The following is a 14,285-nucleotide window of genomic DNA, read 5'->3' as shown; positions in this document are numbered from 1 at the left end:
TTGGCCCAATCGACCACCCAGTTGACCAAGCCAGTCAGCAAGGCCAAACACAGGGAATTGAAGGCCCAACTCAAGTCCAAACCTAATGAGCTTCTCCCACTACAACATATGGCTTACCTAGTATAGAAAAATGCCTTTGAATCATGTCCAACTATACATCAAGTCCATCAACTTGACTCCTTTTCAACAAGCTATGTTTCCTTTCTAGTTCTGAACAAGCCTCCAAATATGGAACATCATCATCAACTTCCATGGGTTATGGGTCAAACACCATGTCTTCCACTGAGATGGCCCATAGTTGGCTTCTTCCTTTACTCCGGGTCTTCGAACCTACAAACCGCAGGGTTTCCGGGTCAGGGTCAGGGTTAGGATAGGGTTTGATTTCACAAATTGAAGAGTGGGGCTAGTTGCCTTAGGAGGCACGTTCCTTTCCTTAGTAGGACTTTAATGGAGGCATTACTCCAAGAGTCACTCCCCCATGTTTCATTGTGGGCATATTGGGCGGTTATTTCTCTAACTGGCCCTTTTGACTTAGTCCTTCAAATGTGGTGATGGGCATTCTCACACTGTCCGAGCCTATCTTGAGTGATTCCCGAGGGATCCTCTAGAGGAGAGGTTCTCCAACTTCCCGAGGGAATGTTTACAGGGTTCCCCAAGGGGTTCTTCAAATAATTTTGAGTGGGTGCTTTGTATGTTCCTCGAGGAGTCATTTGTTCCTTCCCGAGGGGAAGTTTATATGTCTCGAGAGGGTGCTGGGGAATCTTCTCGAGGGGGTATTGGTGACTTTCTGACGGTGGAGTCTACATGTGTAACAACCCCCGTAATTCTAACACAGGATCCGTATTGTGGGTCCGAGTACCCAAGATCCAACTGGAATAAATTGTGGAGTATCCAGATCGAAGTCCATGATCCATAGCCTGAGCCCATGGATCCGGACTCTACCGATGAAGAACATGCCATTCTGGGAAAGTGGATCACTAGTTAGAGTCAAGTTGTGATTGAAGATGTCTGGGATCAAGGTAAGAACACCCCCACATGTTGTTTAGGGTTAGGTTTGAGTTAGGGATCAACCAGATGAGCAAAGCACCCAAGTACTGTAAAGTACAAGGGGGTGGCTACTTAAGGCGGTTGATTGATCAATCAACCGCTCCAAGCCATCGCCCAAGTCTGCTTGCGGGATTTAAACCCTAATTTGCTCATGTCCGCTATAAATAAGTAACCTTGACCTTTTCTCTCATTATTATATTCGAGATTACTGGTGTGGACGATTAGGAGTCAAAGAACATGTGTGGGAAGGTGAATGAAGCATGATTTGCAAAGAAGATCCAATCCCTCATCAGTCTAGCAAATCAATCGGAGGTAAGTTGATCTCACAACCTCTATATTCGTTCCTCATCTCTTTGAATGTTGTAAATCCACCCTCCTTGATTGGTGGTAAGTTATTTGTGATGGCTCTATCCTCCCATCAATGATCCTGATTAGATAATGTTCAAAAGTAGATCCTTGTATTCGAATAAAGGATTGATCTGATTAAAGGAGATGATGTAGTTATTGAATCATTAGAAATATAGGGTTTTGGTTTATGCTTGTGACAGGCTCCTTAAGGACGAAATTTGGATCTAGATCATCCCAAAATCGGATTAAAATTGGGAGATGAAAAGTCAGAATTTCTGACTTAGAAGTTGTTTGGAATGGAGGAGGTCACTTAGGGTGATCGCTTGCCCAACCTGTCACATCCACCCAGTCGGTACTCCATCAGGCATACCCGAGTATGTGATCCATAGCCCCAAGGATCAAGTATCGAGCAACCATGCCTCCCACATACACGATAACACAATCATGAACAATAATGATCATGGTAAAAGCATATAATAAAAGAATCATGGATAAGATAAACAGATAATCAGAGTGCGGAATAAAATGATACCAAAATATATATAATCCAAAGAGAGAGAGAGAGAGAGAGAGAGTGAGCAGAAAGTCACTCCCCCAATGGCAGCGGAAAGTAGATAATTCAAGTTAAGTTACAAGTCCGAGAATTTAAAGGAGTATATCAATGAAAGTTTAATTACAGATCCAAGTCTTAAAAGAAGAATTTAAAAGATGGATAACTAAACAAATGTTTCCTCCATCTTATACAATATGTCCTCATAATCATAAATATAAGAAACCCAGCATGGCCGCTCCCACACCAGTATAGGACTAATCCTAGTACGAAGCGTGATCCTCTTCGGTACCCTCACCGTGATCTTCATAGTAGCTACTACCCTAAGGGTAGTATGACTCATCATAGGGTGCCTCGTAGGACATGCCATTAGTCTTTTCAATACCTGCAGAATAGTTTAACGAAACAATTGCACAAAAAGGAATGAATTCAAAGAACTCAGCAAGATAATTATTCCATAATACACAAGTCATATGATACAAAAACATGATGCAAAATGATATGAGACAGATGATGCAAATATGATTCTAACTATACATATGCTAGTCTCTATAGTAGACATGCTTTAAGTCATAGCACCATACTTCTTTGGGTAGGTCTCAATCACTCAAGCTGGTGGGAATTGGGTCCTGCATCCCTCGGGACAAATCCATGGTTGGGGTTTAAGTCACTGCTCTCTCACACCGCCATTTGGTCTAAGTATTGGCGCATGTCACGGTAAAGCCTAGCCCAATGCAAGTCATCTACTCAGTCATATCATGTCAGATCCAGATACGTCCATTCCTCGCCCCCCGCGATCCTTTCCGGTATCCTTCACACTAGAGTCAGTATAGTCCCGGACTATGGACTCATCAACCCTATTGGTCATCCACAAATAGTAAACGAGAAGCTCTCACATCCTCTCACGGGTTGGTTACCAGTCTTGAGCGCTCGTGAGCCCAAGTCTAGCTATTTGCAACCCTACCAATAAATGGCCCCTTTCAGGTATCCGTAGTATGATTTATGTCCTCTCACGGGTTGGTTACCGGTCTTGAGTGCCCATCAAACCAAACTACTACCACGGGTCGTTCGGTCTCAATACCCTTCTGATTCAGGTCTGATATGACAAGGACATCCTAGCCATACATCTAGACAAGTCCTATGTATGTCATCCAATAATTCGGGAAAGTGTCGATGGGCACCTTCGAAGAACATCCCATACTATTCCCTCCGTTGTCCAAGGACAAAAATTTCGGAAGGACATTCCCCAATCTCAAATCATACTTAACCAATCACATGCTCAATTCCATCATATCATACATGATTGACATTTTATCATATAAAAAGAGATATAATGTAACACGCTTGATCACATATGTCATTATCAAAAGAAGTAAGCATGTTAATTCAAAATGATATATAACATGGTACTACTGTTATGAAGTGTATACAGCAGTCACAAGATGTCTCAAATATTACTAGGAAAGTAAATCTACCACATTTCAAACATAACGGCAAGATTCACATAATTCATGTAATTATGACAATAATCGTCCTTACCTTAATCGAACTGGGAATAATACCAAGTATCACTAGAATAGTCCCCAATTCAGTGCTTGTATCCTAGACAACATATGTTCAACACTAGAGAAGGAAATAATTAAATCGGAGATCAAATGGAGCAAATCGAGCAAAGATAGATTTGTTGTTCTCAACTGGTTGACTGACTCAGTCGACCAAGCAGTCGACCAAGATGAACCGTAATGGACATCATAGTGATTTTGGTCCAAAACTGATCTTACGGGGCTCGAATCGATCCGAAACTTGGAGGGAATGATTGTAACAGTATAAGAACACTATATAACAAGTATTAACATGATCTAATGGTCCAATTAGGAATACCCAAATTGAAACCCTATGTTCTATATGCTAAACATCAAGAATTGAATTGGAATTTCTTGCAATGGCAAGGAATGATTGGGAATTAGCTAAGGAAGTGATAAGAACTAGATTAGAATCATAAACCAATAATAAATTAGACCTAGCATATATCTACACATCAGTTTAGATAATAAGACAAGTTGGAATGAAAAGAATCATATAAATGCAATGCTAGTGATTGAAATGGAAGCATAGCATAGCAAGAATTGAAAGAAACTAATGGAGATGAAAGGGAAAACACATGACCAAGTGTTTGCAAGGTTGCAGCACTTTAGTCATGGTTTCAATAGCAAGAAAGAGTAGAGGAATGGGTATAATAGAGGACGAGAGAGAGAAATCATACCTGAGGAAGCAATGGAGATGGTCTGCAATGATTGAGACCAAGAATCTTCACCAACTTCAAGAAGTGGCTTTGGGAAGCTCACTCCTCATTCTCTGGAGTCCAAATGATTGGGGTAGGGTTCTATTCACGAGGTCCCAATAAGTAGGCTTAAAATAATCAAGAAATTTATGATTTTCGTATTTAATAATCTGCTGGTCGACTAACTGGTCGACTGGGTTAGTCGACCAAGCCATGACAACAACTTCAGATAGGGAAATGGAAGGCTAGACTGATCCAAATTGAGTTGGATTTTTCTCCTACAAGTCAATCAACAAGTCTAGATTAGAGAATACCTTCGAAACAAGACCAGGAGTGCATCAAGTACTTCAACTACTCTTCCCCTCTTCTAGGTGCAGTTTCTCACTGAACACTGACAGTGTATCCAAGTAAGGGGCATCATTGTCAATATCCATAGGCTCTGAGTCATACACCAAATCTTCAACTACGAGGGCCTACAAGTCTCTTCTTCCACCACTTCGGGTCTTCGGACCTACAAACATCAAGGATCCGGGTTGGGTCAGGGTTAGGACAGGGTTAGATTTCACACAACCAACCGCCCCAAGCAACCGACTGGGTCACAGAAGCTCAGTCACTCCAATTGTTGCTCTGATTTGACTCTTGTCTTTAATGTAACTTTGTAACCTATCTATAGGTAATCTCTAAGGTATACTGGGACTGTTGTAAGAGAGAGGTTTGACTACACTTTTATAAGTCTTTCCAACTTTGACAGGTAAGTACACAATCTTATATATATATATGATGATATATGATCTATGATGAATTGTCTGATTATTTGCATGCATCATTATTCTTATAACTTGGTGTAATAGTATAATGCAATGATTCGTAGTTGAATATATATTGTGAATAATTTTTAGATTTATTTCAATTACTTTATGAAGTTGAATGACTGATTATGTAATGATGAGTTATGATGTGTTGTAACTATGGTGGAGGGTATCCATACTGCGTATCCATTGCTTAGGATATCAGGGGTTGTGGTATGGGACACTGCTTACTAATGTCCCCAGCACTATCATGGTTGCTGTATGACATACCTAGGAAGTCTAGAATGCATGGCTAGGTACCCATACATGCTACTACCCTTTCGGTAGGGATATTGAAGCCGAATGATCCGTGACGACAGTGACGTGACTTTGTTTCATCCTACAGCGGTAGCCAGTCAGTGCATAGATTCAATTGTCAACTGTTGATTATACATTGGTAGGGTTGCATATGTAAGAGTTGGGTTCATGGGCGTCCAAGGAGCGACTGGAAGTTGTGAGGGGACATGAGAGCATCCACCCCAACAATATGTGGATGACCATAGGGTTAGGGAATAGGATCCAACAGAGGTAGCCAGTCGATAAGGAATTTCATTCCTAGGTAGAGAAGGATACTGAACGTAGTTGGTTGGTACCATAGGGGAAGTATTTGGACTACATGTAGTATGTCACTATATGAGGACTAAACCCCAGCCATGGTTGATTGACGAGGACTAAACCCCTTGTCCGGGATCCCAACAGAGGTAACCAATCTTTGAGGGATTAGAGTGACTAGACCTACCCAGAGAAGGGCTGGTGTTATATCTTTAAGCACATCTGTCATATTAGAGACTAGCATAGTTAGATTCTAGCGGCATTCATATACTTGCATATCATTCCGTATATATGTGCTTACCTTGATATATTGCTAATATGTATGTGAGATGTGTTTCCTTATTGAGTTCGGCAGAACTCATTCCTTTTTTGTATGTTGCATTATATTATACAAATGAGTATATTGGATCAGGAGAAGTTCTGCGTGACTGGGAGTGACTCTGTGAAGAGGTTATGGAGGCGCCAATGGGAAATGCAGATGTATGTCACGAAGAGACCTGCGAATGCTTGGAGTGCGCTTATAGCACCCATTGATGGCATGAGGAGGCAGATAGTATGCCATTTTGAGAAGTTAGTGAAGGAAAGATGGACGACTCCCTTCATTGCAAAATTTGAAGAAAAGACCATTGCCCTCGAGAGAACTAAAAAAATCAAAATAATTAGTTTAACTTTTACTTTCATTGAACTCTATAAATTTTGGAACATATTATTTAGTCCCATTTCTTTGATTCATTCTTTTTAAGTATTGGACTCATGTAATTCCCTCTATTTAATAATTTGGATTATTTCTACTCTTGATTATTATTGAATGTATTTATTATCATTGATGATAAACTGTGGATCTTGTGACTGTGAATCGCACCCACGGATTGTCAAGCGTGACTGATACTGGCGGGTGGGGTGTGACAACATGTCCCGAGAAGATGCTGGTAAATCTTCCCGCTCGGGTTGACTACCCTCCACAACACTATTATATGATAATTTATGTAATGGTTGTACCGGGGGATTTTCCTTATAAATAAATAGAAGTCATCATTTACCACCCTTCCCCTCCAAAAAAAATCCCAAAAAGTAATACCTAGGCCTCTGCTACTTGAACCTTGGCTTAGAGCTGCACCTCAGCTTGCCTTATGCACCGAGTCAATGAAGGCTTCCATTGTTTACAGAGAGTTTCTTCATCTAGATAAGATGTCTAGTTTCGAGGCCAAGACTTGAATGTTGTGCATTTAATGTGCAACTCTTACTGCCAACGGTCAAGATTTAAATGCACAGTTCTTGCTGCCAACGATTGAGATCAAAATCTCGACCATTAGCAGCATAGATGCACAACAACACTAAAGTTGAACCGTGGTTTCGATCCAATAATCAACACCCCATACTGTACTAAATATCTCTTTTTTTTTTTTGTTTTTTTTTTGGGGTGAGATACTGTACTAAATATCGCCGTACAAATAAATAAGAGATGGTAATGATTTACGCTTATACCGTTTGATATCTAAGTATGATAATGGTACATGGATGAAGCGAGTCCACGCACAACAGTATAAATGTACCCTTTTTTCGATAAAGCCAAATAAGTACATTAGAAATATCGTTGTTACAGAAAAGCCCTTGAGTCACAACCGGGTTGAGAACCCTGTTGTAATGCCAAGACAGCATGATTTGAGTTCAGATGTGTGGGACCAGAAGGGTGTTTTGGTAACATATCGATTGTTTTGGAGGTTTTATTAGGAAGAAAACTTTCTCTAAACATCACATGTTACGAGCACAATCTCTCCTAATGACTGCATTATTCCCTCTCGCTTTCACTCCTATTGAACCCATCTTTTCCATGGCACCAGCATATGCCTGAAAGAACCTATTCTTATCATTTCCAAGGGACACAACGACGGGTCGGGTCCTCGGATCTAAGAACAGCGACTGATCCGTACCCAACAGCCCCATCTTAAGCTGCAAATTCTTGTAATACGCATGATCGAACACAAACGGTGTCGTAACATCAAACGGCGCCACCACATCAGCATTGCCACCTTTAGCCGGACACGTCATACGTAAACCCTTCAAAAGCCTCGGTTCGATGACCGGGTCGGGTTTCTTTGTGCCCTTATAGTTATACAAGCGATCTACAAAATGTTCACAATGGGCAAACCCGATGGTATGGGAACCCGAGAGCACCACAAGATCTTGTAGCGAGAGACCCTTTGAAGCAAAAAGCTTGATGAGATCATCCACCGTGGAATTCGCACGTGGTATATTAGAGCTCACCCTTGACGCCATTGAGACCCGTCCGTCCCACCTTCCTTTCGTCACCTGGTAATAAGGACCTCCTGCCTGCAACAAAAATGGTACAGTCAACACTACGGTGCACGTTAGAAGGATGCTATCGTTTCTAAATTACCAAGTGAACAAAATCTCTTGCTGCGATGGCGAGAACGTCAGCACAAGAGACAACGCCAGGGCATTTGATTTCGACTAGTGATTTGGCTTTCGTGATGCTATCGAACGCTTCCCTTGCGAGATCCCTGTTATCGTACGCATCCTTCTCGGCTAATGCTGAACTCCCGGGTTTGGATGATATCAGGATCGAAGCATCGCAGCCCTGAAATTTCCAACTGAGTTAGAGAAGAAGGGCAAGAAAAAAGTTAGGGTTTCTAAAATGGAGGGATAATGCTGGCTGCTAAAATGCACCAGGGGTTAAACTTGCAGCCTACCGGAGACGACGATGAACTGGAAGTTGAAGCATCGTTCGCTCAATGGAGAAGGATCCCCTGGTACATGTTAACTGTAGCCTCAAGAAAATGCTAAAGTGCGCTGTGTTTTCTTACTTCGACGAAGCAGTCGTGAAAGAAGAGGCGAATTGTTGCAGGCCCAGAACTCGGTGATTCGTGGAACTGTTTAGAGGTCACGGATCCGACGAGCTGTTCAAGTTGTGGGCATGTCTTGCTGTAGTAGTCAACCGTGAGATGCTGACGAGGAGGACTAGTTGTGTTTTTCTCTGTTTTGGCTCTTGAAATTGCATGTTTTGAAGATCCTGAAGTGGGTATCATGATTAATACCGCTACAAGGATGAAAATGAAATAAAAACAAGAAGAAGAGGAAGGAGGAGGAGGATAAGAAGGAGCAGACATGCTTTAGAAGGTAGAAATTTGCAAGAGAGAGAGAGAGGGGGCTGGGAGGGGGGAAGAGACCCGTGAAACCCAGAAATAAATGTGGATCCCAGGTGTGTTGATGTCTAGATGATCTGAAAAGTGACAGAAAAATTGAAAGGCATAAAGGAGAAGAATCATAACCCGTGAAGCCTATACAAAGAGCTTGAAAACAAAACCATGAGTGAGAACAGAAAGAGAACGTAATCTGGTGATGTGTAGAATATGAATTCTGTTTTGAGCTTTTTAGAGTTGTGAAACTAAGGATTAAGGATGGGAAGGAGAAAAAAGATGCCAGGATCTGGTGGAATCTCAGGCTATAAAAAGTAAGTTGATATATTTATCAGGCAAAAGGTAGTCTTCTGAATCAGAAAGATAAATCCAGGTGGAAGACATGGCACTTTTTGTGTTCAGCGTGCGTACTTTTAGTGGGTAGGAAATGCTACCTTAAAAGGCGCAGAGGGCGTACTGCAGGCATGGTGGTACATTTCATGGTTGTAAATGCCAAAGTAGTGTAGTAAACTATATATCTGCCAGGGTTTTCTAGATAGGGGTCCAACCTTGCTGTTTGGCTCTTGTCTTTGAAAGGATCTTGCGGTGTGTGTAATGTCTCATAAGATTCAACCAGGTTTAATATTAAAATCCATCATAGCCACATACCGGTACTGTATGTGTATAACTTAAAAAATGTGGAATTGGAAGACGATGCCTAAGGTCAAAACTATTTTGTGGAGGTGTTGTGCACAAGCGTTGGCCACTGGGGAGAACCTGAAGGCTAGATAGATCAGAACAGATTGCATTTGTGGACGATGTGGTTTTATTATTGAGTCCATTGATCATATTATGCAGTGCTGCTTGTTTGCAAAATCAATGTGGTTCGGATTGAATCAGATTGTGAAGGCTTGGTGTTGTGGCTCAATAGCCAGGAGCCTAGAGGAGGACTTGCGATTGTGGCCATGGAGTAGAGTGGAGTGGCCCACTTCCAGTCCATGAGTCTAGGAGGTTTTGTCTCCTCGCCTTTTGAGTTGTATTCGTTCTTATATTTAGTGTTGTTTCCTAACACCCCCTCCAAAAAAAAAAAAATTCTCATTAAGGAGTGAAAAATTAAGCTATATCGTTTTGATTGATTGCTCAGTGGATGCCAAAATCCAGATTGATAATTCTACTTTTGGTTGCAGAGATGACTTATGGCAGGGGTGCACCATTTTTCTACCAATCCATTACTGTTATGGTCATTATGGTCCAAATCTCTGAACTGGAGTAAGCCACTTGAACCAAACCCAAGGTTCAAGCTTGGTCCAAGACAATTCAGTTGACGCTTCTCAGTCATGGGGCTTCTTGGAGGAGATATCAGCTGAGAACCCAATAATCATACATCACACTGACACACAACTGTCATCATGTGGCTTCTTGGTAGAAGCAGCGTTGGCAACAGATTTGGCATGTCTTTTTATCTAGACATCAATCACGACATTTAATTCCGCATTATATATGTCAAGAGTTATTATGCTCATGGATGACAAAGAAGCTTCTCCCTTGTCCCAAGTTTGCCTTGAGCCTTGTACCTGCACCTTTTTGTTCCCTCAATTGCAGGCTGGTGTCACGTCAGTATCAATTTGAGATTGACTGCTTGACTCATCAACAAGATCTTCCACCGACCTAAAGATTTCACGATTTGGCTTGTTGCACAAGCCTCTCTAAGAAGTCATCTCCACCCTCCATTCAGGCCTCTGGGGATCAAAGGATTGTTAGGTGTTCTTATCCACCAAAGGTATGGACCAGCTGCATATATAATCTTCACTATGCCTGATCAGAGGTAAGCCAAGAAGAGGACTTGAATACTCCAGCCATTATTCTCATGCATTAACGCCTGAAGAACATTTTCTTCTTCATTCCCTTAGGCATTTATTCCACAAGGGGAGTCTCTAGTTTTCCTACCTGAACTAACTTAATCATTGGAGGTGGCTTCCCGTCCTCAGAGGCGGCCCACTCTCACCATCGTTTTGGTCTCAGGAACTAGACCCGGATCAGGAGCGAACTAAGGAGTCCCAAGCACATTTTCACAACAACATTTGGCGTCGTCTGTGGGAAATGATTACAAAAAGTTAAGTAGCTTTTCCCTTGTTTGAATTCAGATAACCAAAAGATGGCTGGAGATAACTATGGAGACCGTGGTTCTAAGTCTCAAGAGAACCCCCGTGTCAAGAAAAAGGGAGGTAACCGTAAAGGAGGGAGTTATTGAGCTCCTCCCTTAGGGAGTTACTCCTATTTTGAATCGAGATTCGCTGCAATGAGTGGACATGCATCAAAAATGCTTGAGATGAAGGGTTCCTTCCAGTCGATGGTGAACCAATAGAGTTAGCTTATACCTTCCTCTGTTCCAACCACTATTTTACGTGGCATAGCGAATCCTTCCCCTATCAACCTAAATAACAAGGCCCAGGGAGAAGAAGTGCATACGCTTCACACTCAACATGAAAAAGACAAGGGCAAGGAGAAGGCCCAAGCTGTAGACGAAGGAGCAAGCAAGCCTGTCTTCGAAAGACTATGGTCTCGTGCAGATAGACATTCCTTCCCTAAAGCTAGTGCACATCCACTATGGGTTTAAAAATCTAAAAGAATGTTCAAAGGAGCACTCACTCTTCTGGACAAGCCATGACCTGCATTTTTGACATAGATCTGACGCTCAGAAGATTCAGGGTTACTGAAAACCCCTGGAAGGCTACATGTACGCCCCCAAAATGTGGCTGGCACGTCAAGATACTGCCATTACCACAAAAACAGAGGGCGTCATGCTAATGATTGCTGCATGTTGAAAGTGGAAATTAAGAAGTTGATCGCCAAAAGGCATATGAATCAACATGTGAGGGCCACTCACCTTCGTGAGGCCTCACCTTCGCCGAAAAGGCGTAGTAGAACTCATCCGCGTGACAGGACTGAGTCAAGAGGGAAAGTTCCAATGGTTCCAGGGGATGAGAACCTTCACAGAAGGAATATAGTATTCGGAAGGCCCACTCCTGAGCCATTAAGGTAAATAAAGCAAGGAAAACGTGTCATAGGCACTTGTTGGGCCCTCTAAACGACGCGCTTTATTCAAAGTGAGCCAATCGCTTTTGCTAAAAAGGAGCTTAATGATGCTTATATCCATGAGGATGCCATTGTAACCAAGGTTAGGTTGGTTGAACACATGACAAACAAAATCCTAGTTGGTACCGGATAAAAAATGTGGAATTGCAAGACGATGCCTAAGGTCAAAACTTTTTGTGGAAGTGTTGTGCACAAGCATTGGCCACTGGGGAGAACTTTAAGGTCAAAATTTCAGTTGTGGACGATGTGGTTTTATTATCAAGTCCATTGATCATATTATGCAGGGCTGCGGGTTTGCAAAATCAGTGTGGTTCGGTAGTCAACTTAATTTCATTGCATCAGATGAAGACCCCCAGGCTTTTATGTGTGGTTGGAGAAGTGGGAAGCAATTGGTTTTCTGAACAAACATCACAACATGGAGGTTCTGAGCAGATTATATGCTAGTAACTATGGATTGCCAGAGATGAAGTAGTGTTCAAGAAAGTTGCTTGGAGCCCTTAAGAAGTGATTAGAAGAGCCTAGGCTGCATTCGACGAATTTTGGTTCTTGATAGGGCTTAAAGGAGGCAAAGGAGACACGGCGGGACTCTCAATTTCAAACCGCAGGTGTATAAGTATGGGTGTGGATGCATAACTCATTGCGATGCATCATTTTGCAGAGGAGAATCGAGGAGGAGGGTTGGAAATTGCCTTTAGGAATGAACACAAGGAGATCATTAACTTGCTTTCTATCCCCACATGAATTTATTCTGTGCTACAGGGGGAACCGAAGCTTTAAGGGAAGCCTTGTTATCGGCAAAGGAACTGGTATGGTTGAGGTTCTGATTGAATCAGATTGTGAAGGCTTGGTGTTGTGGCTCAATAGCTAGGAGCCTGGAGGAGGACTTGCGATTGCGGCCATGGAGTAGAGTGGAGTGGCCCACTTCCAGTCCATGAGTCCAGGAGGTTTTGTCTCCTCGGCTTTTGAGTTGTACTCGTTCTTATATTTAGTGTTGTTTCCTAACCCCCTCCCAAAAAAAGAAGAAATTTCTCATTGAGTGAAAAGCTATATCGTTTTGATTGATTGCTCAGTGGATGCCAAAATTTAGATTGATAATTCTACTTTTGGTTGCAAAGATGACTTATGGCAAGGGTGCACCATTTTTCTACCAATCCATTACTGTTATGGTCATTACAGTCCGAATCTCACCGGAGTAAGCCACTTGAACCAAACCCAGGGCTCAAGCTTGGTCCAAGACAGTTCAGTTGATGCTTCTCAATCATGGGGCTTCTTGGAGGAGATATCAGCTGAGAACCCAAGAATCATACATCACAGTTGTAACAACCCCCGTAATTCTAACCCGGAATCCGTATTACAGGTTCGATAACTCGAAGGTCTAGCTGGTTTAAGTTGTGGAGTATTCGGATTGAAATCCATGATCCATATTCAGAACCCATGGATCTAGATTCTCTTGATGAAGAACATGCCTTACTTGGAAGTTGGATCTCTGGTGGAAGGTAAGTGGTATTTGGAGATGTTCGGAATAAAGGTAAGACCTCTCCCACATGTTGATTAGGGTTAGAGTGTGATTGGGTGTCAACCCCTTGAGAAAAGCACCCTTGTTCAACAATGTACTAGGGGGCGATTGCTTAAGGCGGTTGATTAAACCAATCAACCACCCCAAGCGACCGCCAGATCCTGATATTGGGGTTTTTCCCTATTTTGCCCTATGTTCGTTATAAATAGCAACCCTCGCCCTATTAACGTATTATTATATCCGGGATTGCTATTTTGGACGGTTAGGTGGCAGTGGAGACGTGCTGGAAGGTGAATGAATTGCGGATTGTGATCTAGAACCTTCTTCCCTCTATTCTTGCTGATCTGGTTGGGGTAAGTGAATCTCCATTCACCTATTCTCCTTCTTCAGCCGTTGAATGGTGTAGTTTTCTTCTCTTTTTGGTTATTGGTTACCCTTCTTGTTACGGTATCCCCTTTTTAATGTTCTTGATGGGATCCTGTCCGAAAACGAATCCCTGCATTCATGGAAAGGATGGATCTATTCAAGGGAAGGAAATTGGGTGATAGTTCCGTGTTAGTTTTCGGGTTTCTGATTTACCACTTGGTTATTGACATGTTAGGTTCAAAATTCTGATTGAGATCATCCCAAAACCGGATTGAAAAGGGATGATCAAAAGCCTGAGTTTCTGATTTGAGCATTTTGTTTTGGGGCGGTTGCTCAAGGCGGTCGCTTGAGCCAAGCGATCGGTTGGGTCACAGTAAGTATGTGGCTTTTGGTTGTTAGTCTGTTTGACTCATTTATCTTATATAATCTTGTAACCCTATTTATAGGTGTTCTATGTTTCTACTGAAAGTCTACTAATTGTGAATGGTTTCCTTTCTAAGGATATTTTATTTAATTACAAGTAAGGACATACATTCTTGTTCTT

At 42.1% G+C, this 14,285-nt stretch overlaps 1 protein-coding gene across 1 annotated transcript; it reads right to left on the bottom strand.

The window, feature by feature from the left end:
• Positions 1 to 7,188: 7,188 nt before the first annotated feature.
• On the bottom strand, positions 7,189 to 8,717 carry LOC149004981 (Peroxidase superfamily protein). The gene is made up of 3 exons (XM_089169231.1): positions 8,452 to 8,717; positions 8,025 to 8,225; positions 7,189 to 7,957 (listed from the first exon to the last, which is right to left on the bottom strand). The coding sequence occupies exons 1-3, from the start codon at positions 8,671 to 8,673 to the stop codon at positions 7,379 to 7,381; spliced, it is 1,002 nt and encodes a 333-aa protein (XP_089025357.1). The 5' UTR covers positions 8,674 to 8,717; the 3' UTR covers positions 7,189 to 7,378.
• Between the last annotated feature and the right edge of the window lie 5,568 nt (positions 8,718 to 14,285).

This window comes from Hakea prostrata, chromosome 9 (genome assembly GCF_041222555.1).
Source record: "Hakea prostrata isolate BN-2017 chromosome 9, UWA_Hpros_2, whole genome shotgun sequence".
Taxonomy (NCBI): domain Eukaryota; kingdom Viridiplantae; phylum Streptophyta; class Magnoliopsida; order Proteales; family Proteaceae; genus Hakea; species Hakea prostrata.
The sequence above is the reverse complement of the archived record's forward strand: the minus strand, read 5'-3'. Positions and strand labels throughout refer to the sequence as shown.